This window comes from Genypterus blacodes, unplaced genomic scaffold (assembly GCF_046128005.1).
Source record: "Genypterus blacodes isolate CSIRO-AG114 ecotype Tasmania unplaced genomic scaffold, CSIRO-AGI_Gbla_v1 ptg000274l_1, whole genome shotgun sequence".
NCBI lineage: Eukaryota > Metazoa > Chordata > Actinopteri > Ophidiiformes > Ophidiidae > Genypterus > Genypterus blacodes.
Genome location: NW_027467065.1, coordinates 203,222 through 226,509, shown reverse-complemented (window position 1 = coordinate 226,509; position 23,288 = coordinate 203,222). Strand labels below are relative to the sequence as shown.

Here is a 23,288-nt window from a genome sequence, read left to right as displayed (position 1 = left end):
CACGGTAGGTCTTGATGATAAGATCATTCCTGTGTTGTGATATGAATCTGTCACTCTGCACGGCTCAGATTCATCACAGCTGCACTCTGATTGTCACTCTGAATGTATTCCAGTTCATAAACACTCTCATTGCTTTGAACTGACACTTCTTCTTCTTCTTTGCGTCTCTGCCAGGTGCTGAGCTTAGCCGGGGGCCTCTCACCACACACACACACATAAGTACACGCGTGCACAAACACACACTGTCTGGTGATCCAGCAGGACTCAGAGGAGAACAGGAAGTAAAAAATAGACCAACACACCTTTCAAAATGTCTCCTGTGGGATGATTGAGCAATCTGTCTCGTGTTACACTTTGATATTTCCCTGTGCATCATATTGATTTGTTACATGTGTGTCGTGTTTATACTACATACAATGAACACGTGCTTATTATGACTTATAATCACTTTATTGTATAAATATCTCTTCATGCATGCAGATTGTTGGCATTTGTCTTGTCAAGCTCACATGAACACATATAAAAAGGTGAAACACACACACACACACACTCATACACATCAGACTGAAGCTGTGTCGCAGTGTTTCTGTCCGACACACACTCACAGAATAAATAGTTTCAAACCTGATTAGTATTTTCTGTATTAAAACCTATAAAAAGCTTGTGATTGTTAGTTTTTACTGCTGCAGATTCATGGATCTGCACATCAGTTCACACTTCCCGTTTTGCTCTCTGCACTTGTGGATGGCCGCTCCGTCCTCGATGCCGCGAGCGTACAGACGCACCAGCTGGCCGTGAACCCTACGGGACGAGAACACAGAGAAACTCCTGACCTCTGCCTGCTGTGCTGGACATTGTTTGGATTCTTCCTGTGTTTGTATGAGTGATAGTTAGGGATGGTTGTACTCCAGCCCCCGCTTACCTGCAGAGGATCTCTGTGAAAGGCAGAATCTCTCCGTCACAGTTCCACACTGAGACAGCCGGAGCCTTCCTGCAGCACGGACCACAGAAGAAGGGCATCACTCCCTTCTGCCCGTTTGTGGTATTCTGCTCCACTCTTCTCTCTGCCAGGTGCTGCTGAGATCCGTTCCTGCTCAAGGTTTCGCTGTTGCACACGTACGGTATCTCCTCCTCCTCCTCCTCCTCGCCCGCCCCGCCACTCACGCCTCCTCTCTCCTCATCCCCTTCATACTCTCCTCCAGATGGGAGGAGGAAACGGACAGCCTTCACACGGTGGACCTCCACAAAAGGCAGGTCAAACTAAGAGAGCGGAGGGAAACGTGACTCATAGCTCGCATTACATCATATTTACAGCTCTGCTCTGTTTCCATGTCCTCACCTGGTCCTGTGTGCTCGTGTGCCTGTGCAGGAACTTGAGGAAGGCCAGTGGGTGAGTGTCCCAAACCAGGATGAGGTCGCCTGTTCCGTCAGCCAGGTGAGCAGAGGGAGAAAGGCCCAACGGACTCCTGGGGCAAGAGCTGGACATGCAGGTGAGAGACACACACCTGAACCTTCCCTCCACGCTCACCCACACACCTGGAGGGGGAGAGAGAGGATTATCAGTGTGACCTAATAGAAAAATCATATTCAAAGCCTTCTCTCATGGTCAGCAGTGGGTGAGTGTATATGTGATTTGTATTGAATTGTTCATGTTCATGTGTGTGAAGTTGTTACCGTCTGAGTCGCCGCTGGACTGGCTAAAGTGGGCGCTGTGGAGGGAGGCTGAGTCTGAAGAGTGGGAGAAAAGTCTCTCTGTGCTCCTGGAACACACACTGCACCTAAATACACACACACACACACACACACACACACACACACACACACACACACAAACATAAGCAACACAAAGCATCGTCACCCTTCAGTTAAATAAGAAGCTCCTTGACCTTGACATCATTCACAGGAGCATCATAACCCCTTCACTGCCAGCCAGAGGCGTCTGCCCCACACAAAGACACAGGTACTGCACACACACACACACACACACACACACACACACACACACCACGGCTCCCATTTCCTATAGCTCATGTTCCCATTGCCATGGTTCCTGCCCTCCTTAAGGTGACCCAACACCTGACTCTCTCCTGCAGGTTGAAGCTGTTACACACAATCAATCTGACTCATTTCAGAGGCACTTAGAGAATAATGGAGCCATAAATACTTTCCCTCTCTTTCTCACTGAAGTGTCAAGACTCTTTGGTGCGTTTCCCATGTTGCTTTGGGCTTTATCCAGCATTGCCACCATATACTTTGGTTTCCTTCCCAACTCTGATTGTCCCTGACTCACAGAGGCCCAAAGAGACGGGTCGTCCTGGTTACACTGAGACTGCTGCTGTTGTTGTTGTGTGTGTGTGTGAGGCTCACTTTACCTCTCACACTGGGACTGAAGTGAAGTCACGTGTTGACATGTGTGTGTGTGGCACAAAACAACATTAAGGACTTTGTGCTGGACAGAAAAGATGGGGAATAGTGGAAAACTAGAGCTTCAGTTTTTGATTCAGATCCCAGATAAAACTCCTTACAATCAAATACGACCTCTACAGCATCGAGTCAACACTCCTATTATCCCAAATAAGTCTTTATGTCTCACATCTGGGCCCATCAGCTCACCATCTGGTTTGAATTTGTGATTTTTTTGATCCGGTGCAGCCTTGTTTGTGTCTTTAGTGTGATTCCCTCCCAGTCTTACCCTGAGAGGCAGCGTGTGTTGTCCCTGGGGCTGGAGAGCAGCGGGTCTGCTGGTAGATACTGAACTATGCCTGCATAGCTGCGGTTGCTCAGGTACACCATGGTACCTGGAGGCAGGAGAGCAGACAGGAACAGCAGGAATTACAACAGGTGCTCAAAGTCTCACATGTGTTTTATTACATCAGGTGTTAACAAAGGAGATGTGTGAGGTCCTGGTGACTTGCAGCTTTATGCAAACTGAGATCAGTGAGCGTTACACTGAAAGGGAGCTAATATAATGTAGCAGTGTCCCATATGATCTTCCCTGCCCTAGATCCGCTCTTCTAACTGACTGGTTGCTGTACCTGAGTAGTCGTATCTGAGAGGTCCCATCCAGCGGTGTTTCTCACTCTCAGCCAGTACATCACCATAGAAACCATAACCCACCAGAGACACAGAGTAGCGCACCAGGGCAGAGGCGTGGTGCACAGAACACACATCCAGAGGCTGGGAGTCTCCTGCAGGGTGTTATGGGAATGAAATAATGAGGTCAGCGCTCAGAGGGGTGAGCGGTGATTCATCACAGCCGTAATGCGGCGGAGAGCTTTGTTACCGATGATAACGTGCAGGGCCGAGGTAACCGGGTCGATCACTCCTACTGTGGCGAAGCACACGCAGTCTGTGGAGCCTAGAGGTTAGAAACAGAGTGTGAACTTCCGTAGGTGTGTAACCAGGCCTCCATCCTCTTAAGATCTGTAACCATGACGTCATTACCTGCAGGGATGATGCCGATGTGAAGCGACGACGGCTGCAGGGTCACAGCCGGATCGTTCTCACACAGGCCGGCCTCTTGCTGCGTCCGCCCGATCAAACCGTGAAGGATTTCGCTGAACATGCCATCCCCGCCCACACACACCACACTGTAAACAAACAGAGGGATTTCGGTTGTGAAGTCGCCTCCCACTGAGCCCGGCTGCTCCGAGAACAAACCTCCTGTACTCCAGTGTTTACACATGTGTGCTGTCAGCTCCTTACCCGTCAAAGCCCGTCAGGTCCTTCTTCAGCAGGTGGTCTCTGGCCTGGTTTGCCCGTTCAGTCACTAAACAGGGAACATTGGCAGATTGTTGAGCTACGTGTCACAGTGGAAGTCTGCATATGTTGCATGTTGTTGTTGTTTCTTACCGATAACGTGAGAGCTGATACCAGCCAGCTCAAACAGAGGGGCAACCAGAGAGTGGTAGATCTTTCTTCCCCTCTTCTTCCCTCCATAGGGGTTGATGAACACCAACAGCTTGTGTGGACGCAGTGGACCTGAAGACCAAGTGAAATGAGAATCTGAGAACCTTCTTGCATATTGAAGTCTTGCTTTATTCTGAAGCCAGGAGTGTGAGAGGAGTGTGAGCCATGCTTCCTGTCTGCTGGTCTGTTCTTACTGTGGGTTCTGACAGAGGTTCTTAGGTGTCTGGTCCACTGGTCTCTGAGGTCCCGGCTAGGGCAGCTGAACTGGGTCCGGCCCAGTCTCCATAGCAACCCGTAAGAGCCTCCACTGCTGCTACGCTTCACGTAGAAAACTGGAAGAAGATGATGGATAAGTAAGAAGCAGAAGTTATTGAAACAAAAGCAGAGTTAGAATGTAAATGATTCCCGTCTTTGCGTCGCTCTTCAGTGCTGAATGCTTGAGTTATTATCTGGTTTGGTGTTTGCAGCTTTGTGATATCTGAGCGTCTCCATGAAGATCCCACCTGTGAAGTCTTTGTCCGTGTCCTCAACAGACTTCTGGGGCAGGATCTCCACTCGGCCCTCCTCCACGCCGATCACCTCGGCCACAGGCACTGAAACTTTAAGCACACACACACACATCAGACCACAGTGGACAGTAGAGTGTCTGCATGCACCGATGCTGCTTCATCATCTTACAGCCAATCAAACTGTATATCAATAAAGGACGCTGACATCAAGACCTCCAGAGACATTTTAGTGTAGTTTAGATTCTTCAACTGGGGGAATTTATTCTACACATTTATCCTTACATCATCATTACATCATGCAGTATCATAAGTAGAGGATATACAACTGCGTCAAATGTACAATCAAATGTAGAGGACCTATAAAATACATAATTCGAGTCGTATTTGTGACCTTTTTGACCTTTACTGAGGGTTACATACATCCTCACATTACTGCATATATGTGTCAGGAGAAGACAGATATATGTGAGTGATATATAGGTGCTCAGAAATAACACCTGCTTCAAGGTCAACCCCATCCGCTTGTGCCCCAGGGCGTGCGTGCGTGCGTGCGTGCATGCCTGCACGTGTGCGTGTGCGCGCGCTCTCTGCTCTTGTTGTCTGTAAACTCTGCCTGGAGGAGTTGTGTTTCGTGTTGGTGCTGTTCTTCTTGTTCTTCACCTTCTCTGGGCGCAGTTCCGCTTACTTGCGACCATTCCTCCCTCCCTCCTCCCTCAAATCACTCACTCGCATTTCAATGCTGCAATGCTTTGTTTTTATTGCGTCTCCATGGTTCCGCAATTATTCCTCTCCGGGTCCTGTTTAAAGTTATCAGTCATACCTGTGTGTCAGTTAAATGCAAATAAGACTGAGGCGTTAAGAGCAGCAGGGTGACAGAGTGAGAGTAAAGTGTTTGTCATTATTATTACTGTCAAGTTGCGCTTCATGTGCGATCACGTGGCGTTATAGATATGTCATGTATGATGTTTTTGTCATGAACAGAGTCTCTTACTTGTTTTCTTCTCACGATTCTTCTTGTCGACCTCCGTCCAGTTGAAGTACCAGCCCGTCAGCACCGCCCGGTACCGTTTACTCCCGATCCACAGACTGGACTCCAGCCTCAAGTCTGTGTCCATCTGGAAACTAAACTCCTTCTGATACTCTTTCTTATTTATCCCATCATTGAGCGCCTCTGCCAGAATGAAACTTGATGTCGATCCTTAAATGTAACGATCCGTGAGCGCTCAGCAGCTACGCCTGTGTGAGCTGGGGAAACTTCCTTTTCATCTTTAAACGCGCATTAGATCGCGACCAGTCAAGTACTAAGACACCGAAGTCAAACAGGTATTATTCTAAAAATATCAGCTGGCTCCCGTCACTCCCTCCCGGGTGACACCTGAGCTATTTGTATGTCGCTCCGCTGATTGGCTGCGGTTCACCTGAACATTAACATATGAGTCAGCTGTGCAGCTACTTTGGGACAAATAAAATATATTGATGTACAACAGGGCGACGACTATGACTGTAACAGGGACATTGTTTTCATTTATTTGTTTATGATGTTCATTTCAACTGCATTTGAATCATTATGCAAAACACTCTGTGGTGTTCCTGAAACTGTTCATTCCAACAAACCTGCTTTGCTTTGGCCTGGAGCAACATTCAAACACAGCATCGTCAAATCCAATGTGTGTGTGTGTGTGTGTGTGTGTGTGTGTGTGTAATTTTGAGAGGAAGGTGATTGCAGCCAACGCAAAGCCAAGATGACGCAGAAACAGTTGTTTAAAGCTGACAGCATTAAAGTGCTGCCAATAGCCAGATCCGCCCACCAGGGGGCGCTTCTTTCACAAAGTGGGGGGGAAAGAATAAAAAAGTAAATTAAAAATGCTCTTCAAATGCCAAGAATCTTGCAGGGACCTGGACTCAACATTTATCTATTAAATGTGTATATTATTGTTGTTAGTGCAGAAGATTTCTACTGAAAAGCGAGAGTTCCGTTCTTGGTTTCTATATTCTACTCCAACTTCTCTTATGGGTTCTACGTCTTTACTACAGCGTGACCGTTTGACAGTTTATGAGTTACAGCCGATAAAATATTACCCACATATTACTATCAAGATTAAGATAAATATATAGTTGAATATAAGGATAAAGCGTTATCAGAGGAGGTTTTGCATGATAGCGTGATGAAGCCAAAGAACTGCTTCCGGCGTGGAGGCAGCGCGTGCGTGCTTCCTCAGCGGTTTGTAAAGGTCGCGGTAATCCTCCTCAACGACACATCCGCGTTTAGGTCAGGCCGGGTGGAACTTCAAAATAAATGTAACTTCTTTGTTGGGCGTGTCACCACAGGGCACACTGATTAGCGGCACTATATTTTATTGTGAAGTCTTAAAGCAGAGTCTAGCCGGAAATCTCGTTCGTTGTTGTAACTACATGCTCCTTTCCTCCCTCTCCTCCCTTTCCTTGCTAGCAAGTCGGCTCAGCTAACTAGCTAGTCGAGACACTCAAACCGTCAAGTGTCACTATTATGAAATAACTGAGCCCTGCGATTCATTGGGTTTTCTCTTCCTCGGTGCCGATAACGAACCAGCTTTCAAAATGAACATAAGAAACGCCAGGGTGAGTGTGTTTCACAGCGGCAAGCATGCAACCCAAACCGTAGCTAGCAGCCTCACGTTAGCCTGTCTAGCAGACCGGTTGTGTGTGTTTGTCATCGTGTGTGTGTGTCAGTCTCTCATGTCTGACACCTGATTTCTTCCTTTTCACGCACAGCCGGAGGATCTGATGAACATGCAGCACTGTAACCTGCTGTGTCTGCCAGAGAACTACCAGATGAAGTATTACTTCTATCACGGCCTCTCCTGGCCTCAGGTGAGCCTCTGAGCTGCTCGGGTCTAAAACATCTCCTGCTTCCTCTGTTTGTTTGTTTGTTTATGTTCTTCTCTCTCTCCGTCTCTTCTTAATGCTTCAGCTCTCCTACATCGCAGAGGATGAAAATGGTAAAATAGTGGGCTACGTGCTAGCTAAGATGTGAGTAACAGAGACCTTAATAACTCTGGATCAGACCTTAGCTGAAGTTTATTGTTGTACTTTTGTCTTCTATAAACTTCTTCTCTAATCTGTTTCCAGGGAGGAGGACCCGGATGATGTACCGCACGGACACATCACGTCTCTGGTGAGTCTCTAAGCCAGGACGTGGAAGTACTTTAATGCCTGATGTCATAATTTTAACCTTAAATGTTGCCATGGATACCAACTGTGATTGTGGCTTTGCATTAGTTCTTTTTCTGCCTCAGTCAGGGCAGATCAGGTGTTTTTTGGACTATTTGTCATCATCTGGTGTTTGATTAGTATCTCTCTCTCTCTCTCCCTCTCCCTCTCCCTCCCTCTCTCCTACAGGCCGTGAAGCGTTCCCACAGGCGTCTGGGCTTGGCTCAGAAGCTGATGGACCAGGCCAGCCGGGCCATGATCGAGAATTTCAATGCTAAATACGTCTCACTCCATGTCCGCAAGAGGTAAAACACAACCTCAGCTCCGTAATGAATTAGAAACGAGCCTCTTTATGTGCTGCTGTGTTCTGAGTTGTGGTGTGTGTGTGTGTGTGTGTGTGCGTGTGTGTGTGTGTGTGACCTTTCTCTCTCTCTTTCTCTCGTAGTAACCGAGCAGCCCTGCACCTGTACTCTAACACACTGAAATTCCAGTAAGTCCTGATTCGTATTGGCATATTTCAGATTGGAGCACCTGTTAGTTTATGTCTAATGTATCCTAACTAACTGTGTGTGTGTGTGTGTGTCCTCTCTGTGTTCCTGTACAGGATTAGTGAGGTGGAGCCTAAATACTATGCCGACGGCGAGGACGCCTACGCCATGAAGCGGGACCTGGCCCACATGGCCGACGAGGTGACGTGACTGTCCTCTGCATGCTATTCACATTTGCAACACATGATGGCGCTCACTGATCTCTGAGTTCTTCGCTCTTTGCCCCAGCAGACTGAACTTCTCCCGTGTCTGCCGCAGTTGAGAAAGCCCGGCGTGCGTGCGTCGGGTCAGGATGCTCCCTCGGCCCAGAGCCCCTCGGGGTCCGGGGACCAGGAGAGGGAGAGCGAGCGAGACAGCGGCGGGGAGAGCAAAGAGCTGAGTGAAGTCAGCGAGGCCACAGAAAGCACAGATGTCAAAGATTCCTCCTCTGATTCACAATGACACTGCAGACTTAGAATTTTTTAAATCCTTCCCCCCCTCGCTTCCTCTTTTTATCTCCATTCGGCAGCGTTTCTGTCTTTACAGCTGACATCTGTGCTTCTGTCACGTTGTTCTCTTTAAAGTCTGCGTGGCACAAAGGCGACGCCGGCGTGAATGGAGATGTTACCTAAATGAAAGCAATGTAAACACGACATCACACGTCTCAGACTTTTTATTGGATTGCTGTTCTTAAACGAAGTGGCCCCCCCCAAGTTTGGAAGAGAAACTGTGCTTTTCAATCGGTCTCAGTCAGGTCTCTTAATTATTTAACAAATCCTGCAAATAAATCTTTCAAATAATTCTACTTGTTCTGCACTGACTTCATTTAGCAGCGATCACAGCAGAAACCTGTATAATATTTACTGTGTCAACATGAGACGCTGGGTTTAATGAGCTGCTGTTCACACACACACACACACACACACACACACACTTCCTCGGCTCATGATTCCTCCCTTGTGTGTGCAGTTTGTAGGTTCTGTCCTGGTTCTGCCTGGGTTCCCCCCCAGGTTCCCCACTTTCCTCCACAGAAACGCATCATAAGAGATTCAAATACTTTTTAAAATTAAACTTCCCCTCAGTTTGTTTTTGCAAATGTTAAGCGGGTTCAGCTCGACTGCGCAACAGCGTTCACTTCTGTAAGAGGAAGGAAGCAGGAGTGAGAGAGGAAAGAAACCAACAGATAACAGCAGATGCAAACAGAACAGAACTGAAATCTCACTGCTCACAGCGGGAACCGGTCTCACTGTTTGAACATATGACAGCAGTATGGAGGTCAGACAGGGATCTGGACCTCAGACTGAGCCTCACAGAGCAGTCTGGCTCTAATATGAATCATAATTGTGATTTAATAGTAAGAATGCTGTCACACAAAGCTTCCAGCCAAATGTGTGTTCATTTTAAAAATGCAGCTCTTGCGTAACCTTTCCTGGATATGAGGTCATCCTAAGATACTGGTTGTTTCATTGCTCACACACTTCCTTTGGGTTCAGATAGACTCAGAACACACTGAGTTTCTCCTCATGTCAACACCATAGCAGCTGATTTCACTTGTTCACCTGCCTTCAACCAATGAGGGGCGGCTAATCAGTGAAACCAGCTGGCGACTGGAATGACAAACGCTCTGTAGAGCTAAAGACGGCGGCGTGAGTGAGGTAGGACCTGACTCGAGAGCGTTTCACTGCCACGCCTACACACGCACACACACGTCTCCTAAGAGGTTCACCCGTGAGTAAGGGTGAGAAAGGGAAACCGGACGAGGTGTGTGTGTGTGTGTGTGTGTGTGTGTGTGTGTGTGTGTGTGTGTGTGTGTGTGTGTGTGTGTGTGTGTGTGTGTGTGTGTGTGTGTGTGTGTGTGTGTGTAAGAGAGAAAGAGAGAAAGAGAAAGAGTCAGAGAGATGAGTTCCACTCCACCCACATTCACGGTTGTCCAATGTGAGGGGGAGGTGAGACAGTTGAGAGCTCACTGTGTCGTTAACTGGCATTTTTGAGTTTCCTCAGTCTGGACAGGAGACAGAGGAGACGGCTGCTCATCAGGTAGGACTCGTTTAACTTTTATTCCTGTTCATTTACAGACTTATGCCAGCAAAACAGGACGGTCTCATCAGTTTACGGCCAAATAAACGCACAAACACACACACACACACACACACACACACATCTTTGTAGTGCAGTTGTGAAAGATTAGTCTGTTAGATTCTACCAGTTGTGCTTTGTTGGCTGCAGATGAAGCCCTCTGGCCATCAACGGCTTGTGCTCAGGCAGCATGGATGTGTTGGTACATGTGTAGACGTACAGCAGGTTTCTCAGTATGGCTCCAATGGGAACTGTGATGAAGCAGTGAGAAGGCGAGGAGATGTTTAATGGAGGCTTTAATGAAGTATTGCAGCTGATCCTGATGACAGGCCATGCTGGAGGTGGTGATTCACTGCTGATCACATAGACAAAGAATGGAGGGCCTCATGGAAAAGGTGACAGGCTGGAAAAGGAAACAGACTTTTCTTTCTGCTGAGAAATGTTGGGGTTTAGTGAAACGCAGGCCGATCTGTTTAACAGGTCGGTTGGTGACAGTTTCAGTGGGGAAGAATCCATTTCATCTCAAGAAAAAAGGCTGATGAGGCATGTTTGGTTTTAGAAAGGGGAAGTGGAGATGGAAAGTGACTGAAAGGTCTGTCATGGCTGTGTACAAAGAGTGAATTATCCAACAAAAAAGATGCAGCTTCTTCCTCTTTCTCTACCCAATAAAGACTTCTCTAATGCGTACACAACAGGGTGTCCTAATCTGGTTTGGTCCTGTTGGTGATCATGTCTGTCTGTTAAACCTGCTTTACTCTCACTTCACCTTCAGTCTAAACGCACTGCAGCTCCCTCCAGTGCCTCAGTGAGCATCAGTGTTATGTCGGTGAAGCCACCTGTAGTATTCAGCCATGAGCCGCCCGGCGGTGCTGCTCGCCTTGAGGTTCACCTATTTTTAGGGGAGCTGAAATGCTGCTCGGTCTATTTTTGCACCTGGTGCGACTCTGCAGGCAGAGCGAGCGGTGCAGCGAGCGGTGCAGCGAGCGGCACACGCCAGCTGCTTGACTGGGCTGTGGGCCGCTCAACACAGCAGAGGGCGACGGCTTTCTAAAGATGTGTTACAGTAAGACAGACAAACACACTCTCAGTCTTTACAACGTTTCTCTGGCAAGGAGAAGTAAAGGGGCCTGATGCAGTGCAGACAGGGAGAGTGTGTGTGTGTGGAGTGTGTAGATGAGTATGTGGTGCAGCAGGGGGGGGGGGGGGTAGCCTGGGGATAGCCTGCATGCAAACAGACAGGAGCCTTCAGTGTGAGCGGACAGGCGTCAGGAACACGGCAGCTGATACTCCAAACTATGTAGAGATGACTGTTTGTCTGTACAGAATTCCAGCCGGTCGGAGCAACAATGACTTCTCATGTGAAACTCAGGAAGGGTGGAGCGGTGGACTACGACACACAGATCAAAGGTAGCCATGTTTTGAACATTGAGTGCAGAATAAAGTTGTTTCACACCCACAGCATGAATTTCAAAATGACTCACACCCTCTCTTTGCTCCGTCCTGTTTCTCTCTCGCCTCGCTCCGTCTCTTGCTCAGAGGTGCGATGCCAGCTTGTAGAGCAGCTGAAGGTGTTGGACTTGCAGCTGGAGCAGAAGAGCCAGCAGCTGCAGGAGCTGACGGACTACCTGAGGCGACGGGGAGAGATAGAGAGTGAATATGCACGCTCTCTGGATAAACTGGCCGAAAAGTTCACCTCCAGGAGCAAAAGGTAGCGGAGGTCCCGTCTGCATCATGGCCCCTCATACCTGGGCGTCCCTCTCCTAAGTGATTGCACCCTTAACCCTTCTTGTCCACCTGTCCTCCTCTTCCCCTGCGTACCTCAGAAAGGAGCCCAGTAATAACTCTGTGGCTCAGGTCTGGCTGGCTTTACTGTCCCAGACCCGTCAGGAGGGCCGAGACCACAACGGACTGAGCGAGAGCTGCAGCAACTTCCTCATCCATCCTCTCACACACTGCCTGGAGTACACACAGCGCCTGGCCAAGAAGGTATGAACACAAGCACTAACCTGCTAACAAAGAGTGAAGACATTTTATCAGGGCATGTCTGTGCTTCTACAATGGAAAACACAACCTCGGGCTCATTAGCATTGTTCCCATTTTTCATTTCTGACAGCCATTTTTATTTCTGTTTCTCTTTACTTTGACTATAAACACCCCTGGGGCTCTCTGTGTTCCTATCTCACTCTGTGTTGTGTCTCCAGAGTAAAGACATCTGCACTCATTTACAAGACGGACTGATCCAGGTCACCACAGAGATGCAGACGGTAAGTGGCTAAGCAAGATTCAAAACATGCTCCAGTTTGTATACAAATAAAAGCAAGCATTGCCGTGTGTGTGTGTGTGTGTGTGTGTGTGTGTGTGTGTGTGTGTGTGTGTGTCTCTCGTTTCCAGGCCTGGCGCACGTATAGCCAGTACCACTCTGAGTATGTGTGTGCAGAGGGGAAGCTGAAGGAGGCGGAGAAACAGGAGGAGAAGCAGAAGCAGAGTGCAGCCAAGAAACTGGAGAGGTTAATAGAAAAAGTAAAGGATTTTACTCATAAATACGTTTTAAATGTAGTGTTACTGTGTGTTTACCTCATATCTCTCAATTTACTGACTGCTGTTTATGTGCAGAGACAAAGAAAAGTCCAAGACATCCACCTGAAGTGCAGCAAGGCCCGAAACGACTACCTCCTAAATCTGGCTGCAGCTAATGGCTCCATGAGTAAATACTACCTCAACGACATCTCCACTCTTATAGACGTGAGTGCATCACAACGCAGCCTCACACTCCTACCTGATGAGTCCAGCCATCCTTTTGAACTCGTGGCTGTATCTTCCATTTGTCCCTCAGTGTGCAGACACAGGCTACCATCCGTCCATGGAGAGAGTGATGCGGGCCTACCTGTCCAGCCGCCTGCAGGCCCAGCAGAACCTCAACACGGGGCTGCAGCAGCTCCAAGTGACCGTGGCCGGACTGGACCAGAGCCAGGACAGAGACACCCTGCTGAAGGAGCACAACAACACCTTCTGCCTGCCCTTCCGCTTCCTCTACCAGCCTCACGATGGAGACCAGGTCTGTGTGCGTTTGCTGCCTCTTGGTTCTGTTGATGGTTTTTCAGTAGCATCAAGCTAACAGTGCATTTGCTGGATCTTGTCAGGTTTCTGAGGTCAGTGCGGAGTGCGAGCTGGAGAACAGATTCAATCATATACAGACCAGACTGAAAGCCGTCACCCAGGACACTCTGGAGGTACAAGCTGCATTCTAAAGCGTACAACGACAAGACAGGTCATCAAAGACTCGTCCTCATTGTTTCTGCTGCCGCCCTACAGGCTGGAGAGAGCATGTCAGCCGCCCAGTCGTCCCTGTTGGACATCATCAGCGACGACGACCTGGAGCCCAGCGGCGGCAGCGGCCCGTCACAGGAGGTCAGCTCAGAGAACGTGGTGGCCAAGCCCAGTGTGGCTCGCCGCAGAGCCACCCTGCAGGAAACAGAAACCGTCTACTTCACTGTGAGTTCATACGCTTTAAACCACCGCGGCTCGGCCTGTGGGTACGCCAGTGTGGTGATGGTGGCTGACGGCGTGTGAATACAATCTGATTCCATTGCAGAAAGTGAAGGATTACCTGGTGGGCAGCTCGGTCGTGTCCACCTTACTGGCCAAACATGACCTACTGAAAGCAGCTGTGGAGAAAGGTACAAACTTCTGCATTTGTTAGCTCGTCAATTGTTCCTTTTTCACCTGAAAGCTAAATATCGAATTACTGTCAATTCTTGTTCCGATTTTGTTTCCTCTTTCTCTTCTCCCCGCAGCTGGAGCATCAAATGACCGAGAGCCCGGGTAGGTTTACTGAAAGCGGCTGACAGATCGTTATGTACTGGAACAAATTGTGCGACGTGTTAGTTTACTGTGCAGGGAACTTCAGAATGTGATTATGACAAATCCGTCTCATCTCATCCCACAGACAGAATGCAAAGTCGGTGTGTGTCAGGAAGAATCAGTCAAACCCCAGCCTGACCTACGATCACAAACTCTTCAGTGGAGACATGCTGTCCTTCATACAGGTGGATACCACGAGAATCACACCGTCACACACACACACACACTCTGATTGAACATTTCTGTCCTTTGTAGTATCTGTTTCCCATTTTTCTGTCCGTCAAAATCAATCCAAACATCGGTTGTGTTCAGGCGTCAGGACAGCAGATCCCTATTGTTGTGAAAAGCTGCATTCGCTTCATCAACCTCAACGGTGAGACCAGATGTGTTTGATGTCCTGTGAATATTTGAAGTTGACCAAAGCTTTAATGATTTTAAGAATCTCCTGTCTGTCTGTCCATCAGGCCTCCAGCATGAGGGGATCTTCAGGGTCCCAGGTGCGCAGGTGGAGGTCAACAAACTACGAGATGCATTTGAGCAAGGTAGGCGTGTGTGTGTCTGTGTGTATGTGTGTGAGAGGAGCGCTCCCGTCCTCTGTGGAGCCTTAATAACGTGTGGCAGTGTGTGGTGGGCTTCCCCTGCAGGAGGAGACCCCCTGGCTGAGCAGAACTGTGATCTGGACTTGGTGGCTGGAGTACTGAAGCTTTACTTCAGAGGTCTGGAGAATCCCCTCTTCCCCATCCAAAGCACCAGCCAGCTCCTGGAGCTTGTCCGTGAGTGTCTTTGTGTGTGTGTGTGTGTATAATGTGTGTGTGCTGACGTGTCGATTGTGGTGGTGGAGGTCGTAAAGCAGGAAGTTATTTAGTTTGTCTTGTGACTTTTCTCAGAAATAGAGAAGGAGGCAGAGAGAGCAGCTCAGCTCAAAGCGGTCGTCTCCTCTTTCCCTGCGCCTGCCATCGTTGTGATGAGATATCTCTTTGCATTCCTTCATCAGTGAGTAACATAACCTACAGTTACCATGGATACAAAGGGAGGGAATGTGTAAGTTGCTTGTATGGTTCTAAGCCTGGTTCCTTTCCTCTCCCCCCCTGCAGTGTGTCCCAGTACAGTGACGAGAACATGATGCAGCCTTACAACCTGGCCGTGTGTTTTGGCCCCAGCTTGATTAGGGGGGCGCAAGATGATGATGTCGTCACCCTGCAGGCTCAGATCAACGCGGCGGTGAAGACCATGATCCTCCAGCATGAAAGCATTTTCCCCAGCCAGGCTGAGGTACCCGGGCCTGTGTATGAGAAATGCATGACGCCGGAACAGGACGACTGGTGAGATACGCAGTGAGACGCTGACGTGGTTAACATAGAGACGCATGGAGGTCATTTACCCAGGATGCTTTGTTCACAGTGAGCCCATCGCTGAGGAGGGAGATGGAGAAGCAGAGAGCTCCCACGGTAAAGATGGTACGTTCCTGTCCTCTCTCTGTTTATCCCATATTGGAGGCTGTGACTGGATCTCTGCAGCTGTCTGATCTCCACTTGATGTTCTACAGAAATGGAGAGTGGCTCCTCAGCAGACAGCGTCGGCTCTTCATCAGGACCGACGCAGAAAAAGGCCCAGCGTCTCCGAGCTTTCAGCAGCGGCTCCTCTGACCAGGTGAAGTGCAGAGTAGGTGCAGCAGGGGGCAGCATCACTTCCTCTGGTAAACTCCTGCTGCAGCTGCCCATGGGGCCTCAGGGCAGGAGAGTCCACTCCCCAGGCTTTGTGCGCAGACAGTAAGTGCAGATCAGACCTTTACATCGTCACACAGTCTCTAGTGTTTACGGGAGAAATAAGTTGCGTCTCTTTCTCCACAGGGCTCAGGAATACGTCTCCCATGAGGACAACACTGTTAAAGTGGACAAGGTCTGTCTAATGTCGATTCTTGAGCTTGTTTCAACTGCAAATTATGCATGTTGTTATGATTACCGCTGATTTTCTAACTCGTGTGGTGTTTTAGCTTTTTTGAACGTTTCTCCTATTTTCCTTTTCCCCTCCACTCAATTATAATCAAGTAGACTCATGAAATGTCTTTTAAATTGCTTCTTTATAACAGACATTTCAGCGACGACCTCACTAAGTTCAGAGAAGACGGTTGCCTTTGTTTTCAACATTTATTCCATCTCACAGGATGTATGTCGCCAGATGAACTCTGTCTTCAAGGAGCTTCTCACTCGACAAGCACTGCAACATCCCTCCTCCACCTCCACCGCCTCCTCTCCCTCTGCTCAAGATGCCCAAAGGAAAGGGAGGCGAGAGGGGCTCAGGGGGAGAGGAGCAGGGCTGTTTAAAGGAGTGGCTCCACTGGACTGAGAACACTGACATCCATGGGTCGGATGAAAGGAGAGAGAGGTCAAGGATGACATCAGACGCACAGAGTGGCAAAGTGTGACAGTGGCTATCGGTATGATTATTTCTAGAAATCTGAGATCCCCCCCCCACAGCCGTGTGTCCTGCCAAGAGAGCAGCTCTGTAATCCCTTGGATGTGGTGGAGGTTATTTACACTGGTGTGGCTCTGAGCCCTGTCCAGTTCTGTGCACGGCCCTGAACAGATCGCAGGATAGAGACTGGATCAGGGCCAATACAAAGATGAGCTCTCTTGTAGGTTGAAACCCGTCATGGAACTGCAACACAACAATACATGACAATATTCCAGTTTGAGCAACATTGTTTTTCCTTTCTGCAGATACACTAATGCTTCGCTGAATCTCTGATCGTGTGAGAATGAGTCAATGAGTCTGTGATCCATATGTATATATGAGAAAAGATATTTGTATTTTGTTTTACACTTGAATATTTGTCTGTACATTTAGGCTACATGCCAAATAAATATTTTGACTATATCTGGGTCTTTCAGAAAACAACCTCATGTTTAGTAAAGTAGTTCAATCCCTGGAGCGTCCTGCTGTGAGGGCTCTGATCCATATGTTTGAGAAATGCGATGAGATCTATACATGTATAAGAAAAACACGAAGCCTGAAAATGGCGCCCAACTTTGTGTGTGCAGTGGAGCTATAAGAGTGCAGAAGCCATGAATGATTCAGGATTTTTAGATATCAAAGAGCCGTTGTAGAGGAATCTTTCGGAAATACAATATCCCTAGCAGTCCTGGTGTTTGTGTGCGAGTGTGTTTAGACATGTAGACCTGCTGCCTCATGATGTGTTGTCCCGCCTGTGGGCGGAGTGAGTCATGTCACCTGTTTGCATGGTCCTGAGGGGGAGTAATTAGATTACTCATTAAAGCAGCAGTCTAAGATTGTGGAATGGGTTGAAGAAAGTCTGACGCCTCCCTCCCTCCTCACACCACGTCTTCCCACCTGATAACAGGAAACATGATTGACTGTTGAGGTAGAAATCCTCCCTGTGGTAAATGTTGGTATTTTTGTTGTTCAAATTAGGTTTTCATATCATATTCCTCAGTAGGGGGCACTAAAGAGACATGTTTTTCTCACGCACTCAATTTATGGATTCCTGTCAGGATGTAAAGAGTATTTCAGCTGATTATACAAATCACGGCTTAAAAAAGTAACTTGAAGGATTCATACTTTGTATTTCTGAACGAGACTTTAAATGTATTTCATTTGCCGTATGAAATGAGAGAGAACGCATTTAAAACGAGATAATTCAAGTATCGTATTAATTCTACATTGTTAATAATTTCATCTTTATTTCGTGCCCACGCGCTCCGCGATTCAGATGACGTGTCCAGAGTGTCCTTACCCGGCATGCTTTGCGGTTCCACGGTACACGTCATCGCAGCGCAGCGGTGTCCGGCACAGAGCTGAGGTGGACTTTCTTCTTCCTCCCGTTAACTCAGCAGCAGGAACCACAGCAGCCGGTCCCCCCCAGGAACAACAAGACCCCCCATCAGACCCGAACCATGATCCGGTTAGCCGCCTTCTTCGCCCTGCTCGTGTGCGCCTGCTCCGGTAAGCCTGGGGGGAAACCGGGAGCTAGCTTGTTTGTTAGTTAGCCCGCAATGCCAACCAGCCTTTAGGCTTTAGAGAATCAAGTTCATTAACGATAAATGAATGTTTTTAACATCTTAATTATGAAGGCGGAAGTGCATGTATGCTGTAATGGAGCGCAGATTTGTGTGTTTGGTTAAATCTCGGTTGTTCTCTGCAGGAGAGAGCTGCTCTAACCCGGTGATCACCCCCTCGGCCTACACAACCTCTGACGCCGTCATCTCCTCTGAGTCTGTGTTCATCGTGGAGCTCAGCCTGGCCTGTGCCAACGGAGCCCAGGTAAGGACGTCACTGGGGTCAGGGGGGGCCGAGCAGCGAGCTGATGGGCCCCAGAGTGTGTGTGTGTGTGTGTGTGTGTGTGTGTGTGTGTGTGTGTGTGTGTGTCTGAGCCTCAGGCCTGTTCTTATGTTGACACATGCGCAGAAAACTGAACTAGCCTGAGTCTGTTTACTTCTGCCTGACGGGTTTCCTCTGCAGTTAGGATCTAATGTGGACTCCACGTGTGTTTAAACAGTAACCAGGGACAACGGCACCCAGCGACTCTTTACCTCACTCCCTGATCACTCAGATAATGGAGGAGAGAACGACTTTAATTTATAAACACACTAATGAATGAAGTCAGGACCTTAACATTAACAACACAATTTGAATGATAGACTGATAATGAATCCAAACATAGATGTCCACTAGCAGCCTCTGTTCTGGCTCTGATCGTGACCTTTGACCTGAGGACACCACACACACACACACAGTGGAAGTGATAACCTTCAATGAGCAGATTAAACTCCGCAGACTCATTTCACAGCCCATGAAAGTCTTCCTCTACTTATTGAAGCTTCCTGTCTTTATCAGCATCCTCTTCTTCCTCTTTCATGTTAAATGCTGTAATATGATTTCCACCTGATCATGGATTGTAATGTTGTGACTGAAGGTGCAGAGTGTAACAGTTAAACCTCTGATGAAGAAGTCCCTAACTCCCTGCTGCTGTTCTGCTCTGTTTCCTCCAGAGTGTGACTCTGTACGCCGACGTGAACGGGAGACAGTTTCCTGTGACCAGAGGCCAGGATGTTGGCAAGTACCAGGTAGGTCATCTCTGTGTGTGTGTGTGTGTGTGTGTGTGTGGCAACAGCAGGGTTTCCCCTCATCCTCTGTAGCTTGTGAGCCCATTTTCAACTCTGACTCCAGCAGCAAGGTGGCGCCAGAGAGTCTAGATTGTTTCACATTGCTGGTTCTTCCATAAAGTCCCAGACTGCATCTCTAATGTGTGAGATGAAGGAAGGCTGTTTATTGGCTTCTTGTCTCCATGTTGACCTGATGAACACGACACACACACACACACACACACACACACACACACACACACACACACACACACACACACACACACACACACACACACACACACACACACACACACACACACACACACACACACACACACACACACTCATCATCATCTGGCTGTCTTCCTCCTCAGGTGTCCTGGAGTCTTCCTCACAAACAGGCCAGCTCAGGAACATACCAGGTCAAGTTCTTTGACGAGGAGTCCTACAGCTCCCTGCGCAAGGTGAGTGTGTGTGTGGGTGTGTGTGACTCTGTGTGTGTTCGGGCCGTTGCCTCCCCATGTCATTCATACTTAATGACACCTCGCTCTTCTTCATTCCAGGCTCAGAGGAACAATGAAGACGTGAACGCCATCGAGCCTCTCTTCTCCGTCAACATCGATCACAGGGTGAGTGTGAACACAGAGCTGTGTGTGTGTGTGTGGGTGTGTGTGTGTGGTGTGATGAGTCAGTCTATTGATTGATCCTATGTTGTGATTGACAGCTGGAGCCCACACAGTTTAGAGTGAAGGGAACAAAGTGACTTCCTGTGTGAGCTGAGGAGTTTGTTGCTTTGTTTAACTCTTCGCTCCCTGGGAGACGTTTCTTCTTCTCCTCTTTGGTTCCCAGACTTTAAACTTTGCGGTCCAGAGTCTTAACTGCTCAGCTTCAGCTCGGCCTTAAGGTGGATTTCTCCTTTAAGCTTTTATTTTGGCGGTGTGTGTGTGTGTGTGTGAGAGACCTCAGACGGTCAGGGCTCCACAGTTAAGTACCCTCTATGATTGATGGGCGGTTTGACTCGACTCGTGCAGGAATGAAATCTGGATTTAGGGGTAATCTGAGGATGCGAAGACGTTTGCTTCCTTCAGCCTTAGAACAGAACCATCAGGCCCGGCTGTGCGGCTCAGTATCATCTCCTGCTCCTCTGGAAGGATCTCTGTTCTCACCTCCATGTCTCTCTCACCCCAGGGTGCCTGGAACGGCCCGTGGGTGTCCACTGAGGTGGTGGCCGCCCTCATAGGGATCCTCTTCTACTACCTGGCCTTCAGCGCTAAGAGCACCATCCAGGCATGAACTCTGTCCCCACTCACGACCTAAAGACTGAACTCTGGCGGAGGAGCAGCGTCGTCACTCAGCACTGTGGCAGAGCAACAGTGCTGCCCCCCATCACAGCGTTCAGAAGAGGAGCACGAGGAGGAGGAGGAGGAGCATCTTTGTACTTCCTTATTCAGACTGTGTCAGTTTGATTGTCTCGTCAATTTACAGAAAAACATTTTGTCCTGATTTTGTTTTATTACAGATTTTGTTATTTTGTAAAAACCCCAGACTAATAAAAGAATCCTTATTAAACCCTTAAACACCAACACACACACACACACTCTGGTGCTGCTCTGAACCGTGTCCAGGATCAGCTGTCCGTCTGTCCTCTGGAGGAAAGACGACCTCGTGCTTCTGAAATATCTCCAATCAATAATGTGGCTGCACTGATCCCAGCAGGCCGGGGGGATTTGTTCCGTCTGTTTGAATAAATAAATGTTTTTCTTCCAGTGTGTGTGTGTGTGTGTGTGTGATCGTGTGATCGGGCCGACAGACAGACCAGCTCTCGCACAAATTCCTTCTCCTCCACAACAGACCGGAGGATTAATGGCTTTTGTTCCATAGCAACACATGTCAAACATAAATCTCTTTGTTGCTAGTGTGAGCCGAGGGGAAAACGATTCAGCAGTCGCTCGCTCGACCTCATATTTGTCAAATGACCAAAGCGTGGTGAAGCTTCTCAGACGCTCACACAGAGATGAGATGTATTCATGCAGGCGTGTGAAGTAATGGAAGCTCCTCCGCTGCCAGCTTCCATTTGAGAAAGTTCCAGGCAAGTTCCACATGGAGAAGTATGATTAATGTGCAGCGTGCAGATTAAAATGAGGGCGATTCATCATTTGGGAGTTAATTGTGTTTGTGCTCATTTAATAAGAGCGAGCCTCAGGCGTCCACGCTTTGATTTACAGCTGTGAAGGAAACGTGTGGCCGTAAACCCCATGATCACGTGACCGTCCTGACCCAGGCCTCCACGGACTTGGGTCACTGTTTTCCATCGGTGCAGTTGGCCTAGCGTGTGTGTCGGTGGCGTTCCTAGATAGCCGAGCAGACGTCCACGCTCTGGAGATGGCAGGAAACCAGCAGCTGGTGTGATGTCCAGCTTCCTCTGTGTACATAAAGAGTAAACGAGGCCCGTGTGTGAGCTCAGTGAACGGCTCCCTGACTCCAGCCTGACTCCAGCCTGACTCCAGCCTGACTCCAGCCTGACTCCAGTGCAGTGCTTCCAGCTGAACACACTGTGGCATCGCTGTGCTGCTCTGGCTGCACCCACAGCCGGCCAACCGCCTCACATTTCAACCAGCAGCTTTCACTTCATTTTAACAGCTTTATACCACCGCCGCTCATTTATTGCTAATAAAACCCAGAGTAATACATTTTTTTTTTTTTTCATCCATTGTGACGTGTTTTACAAGCATCTCAGTCATGTACTCGCAGCGCTCTTGTGTTTATGTGATGGAGCTCATTACAGTGATTTAAACTTGGCATTTCTATTCCTGTCCTTGGCCTGATCCAGTGTTTGCACATAGAGCACATACAGTGCTGCACAACTGCAACCTCTCACTGGCTCCCAGGGGCCTAATGTAAAGTTTGTGTGTGGGTAACACGACCCGCACGCATTAACAGCGTCCAACGTCCAAAGTACACGTGAACTCTCTCCCTCTCTCTCCCCCTCTCTCTCCCTCTCTCTCCTGGAGCCTTCTTGGCGGCGGCGGCGGCACGTTTTGCTGTGAGCACATCTCTCAGCTTTTGTCTTTGCTCACCTTGGCCTGGGAACAATCGAGTCATTGCAATGTTGAGTTAATTCAAACATGACACAGTGGTTGGAGGGCGTCCAGACACTCCCTCACAGTCACCTATTAGTGTGGGAAGTGGGGATGGGCTGGAGGGAGGCGAGGATGTAAACAGAATGAGCAAATAGAGGAGAAGAAGAAGAAGAAGAAGAAGAGCCCCCATGCTGACACCAGGCTTCAGAGTGGCTTTGTAGGATTCAGTTCAAAGGGTCAAAGGGAATCTGTCCCTGTAGTGGACAGATAATTGCGGATGTGGAGGGAGAGGGAGACGTTTTCAATGAGATGGAATGAAGGAAGTTTATTCAGTAAATGCTTCCTGATTTGTATCATTTTCCTCGCGATTATAAAGATTTGTTACTGCACACGCTGATCCATGACGGAACAAAAGGGCCAGAAAGGAATCCAGACCAGCGGTTCTCAAGCTGTGCTCCCTTCACTCCCAGTGGTACTTGAAACGCCTCCTGATGTTACCGTGAATCCAAACAAACAAAACAGGTTTAAACAAACAGCTGAGAGTTTGTTCTCCTCTTCCTCGCGCAGACTGAGTGCTTTTGTTCGACTTTGTGGCTTCTCGTTGTTGTGTTGTTGCGTCTTGTTTGGTCAGAGGGCCAAACTTTGGATCCAAACGTGTGTGTGTGTGTGTGTGTGTCCGTCTCCTTTAGACTGTACATATTTCCACTGGGAGATGAAGAATGAGGAATCTGGGTGTAGTAAATGTGTGTGTGTGTGTGTGTGTGTGTGTGCTCTGTGAGGCAGATCAAAGCCGGTTTGACAGAGGTGTGTAACGTACAGACTGTGGGCAGACACCAAAAGGCTTAAGGAGATCCAGTAATGTGGAAACTGGCGTCGCACAGATGATTCTCACATGAAGTCACACTTTCTGTCTGTACCCTGACCTGTCTTCACTGCTGGGCAGAAAACTAGACTAGTATCTTCTCACGCTGACTTCCTCTTCCTCGCCCTGTGATAACATGTTATTGTTCTGCTCATGCGGTGAACGTATAC

The 23,288-nt window shown here is 48.5% G+C and overlaps 4 protein-coding genes across 6 annotated transcripts; 3 read left to right on the top strand and 1 right to left on the bottom strand.

The window, feature by feature from the left end:
- Positions 1–425: 425 nt before the first annotated feature.
- Positions 426–5,771, bottom strand: LOC143017171 (ceramide kinase). Its single transcript, XM_076171834.1, has 13 exons — positions 5,410–5,771; positions 4,413–4,508; positions 4,104–4,241; positions 3,853–3,981; positions 3,706–3,769; positions 3,445–3,590; positions 3,284–3,358; positions 3,036–3,188; positions 2,693–2,798; positions 1,675–1,778; positions 1,340–1,536; positions 923–1,260; positions 426–801 (listed from the first exon to the last, which is right to left on the bottom strand). Exons 1-13 carry the CDS (start codon positions 5,531–5,533, stop codon positions 678–680), a joined length of 1,794 nt encoding a protein of 597 aa, XP_076027949.1. The 5' UTR covers positions 5,534–5,771; the 3' UTR covers positions 426–677.
- A 1,057-nt stretch (positions 5,772–6,828) lies between these two features.
- naa10 (N-alpha-acetyltransferase 10, NatA catalytic subuni) lies at positions 6,829–8,935 on the top strand. 2 transcript variants are annotated; one of them, XM_076171880.1, is made up of 8 exons: positions 6,829–7,016; positions 7,170–7,268; positions 7,369–7,427; positions 7,527–7,572; positions 7,797–7,912; positions 8,053–8,097; positions 8,212–8,296; positions 8,387–8,935. In XM_076171880.1, the coding sequence occupies exons 1-8, from the start codon at positions 6,996–6,998 to the stop codon at positions 8,594–8,596; spliced, it is 681 nt and encodes a 226-aa protein (XP_076027995.1). In that variant the 5' UTR covers positions 6,829–6,995; the 3' UTR covers positions 8,597–8,935. The 2 variants fall into 2 exon arrangements, with proteins under 2 accessions (XP_076027995.1, XP_076027994.1); XM_076171879.1 differs by having other exon boundaries at positions 8,384–8,935.
- A 678-nt stretch (positions 8,936–9,613) lies between these two features.
- LOC143017174 (rho GTPase-activating protein 4-like) lies at positions 9,614–16,948 on the top strand. Of its 2 annotated transcripts, XM_076171839.1 has the most exons (22): positions 9,614–10,171; positions 11,534–11,617; positions 11,747–11,918; positions 12,034–12,196; positions 12,412–12,474; positions 12,602–12,730; positions 12,824–12,952; positions 13,044–13,265; positions 13,351–13,440; positions 13,523–13,702; positions 13,803–13,887; positions 14,005–14,032; positions 14,157–14,256; positions 14,327–14,444; positions 14,536–14,613; positions 14,716–14,844; positions 14,959–15,064; positions 15,166–15,393; positions 15,473–15,528; positions 15,618–15,840; positions 15,922–15,970; positions 16,235–16,948. In XM_076171839.1, the coding sequence occupies exons 2-22, from the start codon at positions 11,557–11,559 to the stop codon at positions 16,415–16,417; spliced, it is 2,592 nt and encodes an 863-aa protein (XP_076027954.1). In that variant the 5' UTR covers positions 9,614–10,171; positions 11,534–11,556; the 3' UTR covers positions 16,418–16,948. The 2 variants fall into 2 exon arrangements, with proteins under 2 accessions (XP_076027954.1, XP_076027953.1); XM_076171838.1 differs by lacking the exon at positions 9,614–10,171 and having other exon boundaries at positions 14,384–14,444.
- Positions 16,949–17,832: 884 nt separating this feature from the next.
- On the top strand, positions 17,833–20,942 carry ssr4 (signal sequence receptor, delta). Its single transcript, XM_076171840.1, has 6 exons — positions 17,833–18,034; positions 18,234–18,352; positions 19,081–19,155; positions 19,551–19,640; positions 19,740–19,805; positions 20,365–20,942. The coding sequence occupies exons 1-6, from the start codon at positions 17,986–17,988 to the stop codon at positions 20,467–20,469; spliced, it is 504 nt and encodes a 167-aa protein (XP_076027955.1). The 5' UTR covers positions 17,833–17,985; the 3' UTR covers positions 20,470–20,942.
- Positions 20,943–23,288: the final 2,346 nt, after the last annotated feature.

Bases quoted from the DNA above. Each gene is read 5' to 3' on its own strand.
- naa10 (XM_076171879.1), top strand. From the start codon at position 6,996: ATGAACATAAGAAACGCCAGG. The intron at 7,428-7,526 runs GTGAGTAACAGA...ATCTGTTTCCAG, and splicing joins GGCTACGTGCTAGCTAAGAT to GGAGGAGGACCCGGATGATG. The intron at 7,573-7,796 runs GTGAGTCTCTAA...TCTCTCCTACAG, and splicing joins ACGGACACATCACGTCTCTG to GCCGTGAAGCGTTCCCACAG.
- LOC143017171 (XM_076171834.1), bottom strand. From the start codon at position 5,533: ATGGACACAGACTTGAGGCTGGAGTCCAGTCTGTGGATCGGGAGTAAA. The intron at 3,982-4,103 runs GTAAGAACAGAC...CTTGGTCTTCAG, and splicing joins AACCTCTGTCAGAACCCACA to GTCCACTGCGTCCACACAAG. The intron at 1,779-2,692 runs GTAAGACTGGGA...GTGTGTATTTAG, and splicing joins AACACACGCTGCCTCTCAGG to GTGCAGTGTGTGTTCCAGGA.
- LOC143017174 (XM_076171839.1), top strand. From the start codon at position 11,557: ATGACTTCTCATGTGAAACTCAGGAAGGGTGGAGCGGTGGACTACGAC. The intron at 11,919-12,033 runs GTAGCGGAGGTC...TGCGTACCTCAG, and splicing joins TTCACCTCCAGGAGCAAAAG to AAAGGAGCCCAGTAATAACT. The intron at 15,529-15,617 runs GTACGTTCCTGT...GATGTTCTACAG, and splicing joins GAGCTCCCACGGTAAAGATG to AAATGGAGAGTGGCTCCTCA.
- ssr4 (XM_076171840.1), top strand. From the start codon at position 17,986: ATGATCCGGTTAGCCGCCTTCTTCGCCCTGCTCGTGTGCGCCTGCTCC. The intron at 18,353-19,080 runs GTAAGGACGTCA...TGTTTCCTCCAG, and splicing joins CCTGTGCCAACGGAGCCCAG to AGTGTGACTCTGTACGCCGA. The intron at 19,156-19,550 runs GTAGGTCATCTC...CTTCCTCCTCAG, and splicing joins AGGATGTTGGCAAGTACCAG to GTGTCCTGGAGTCTTCCTCA.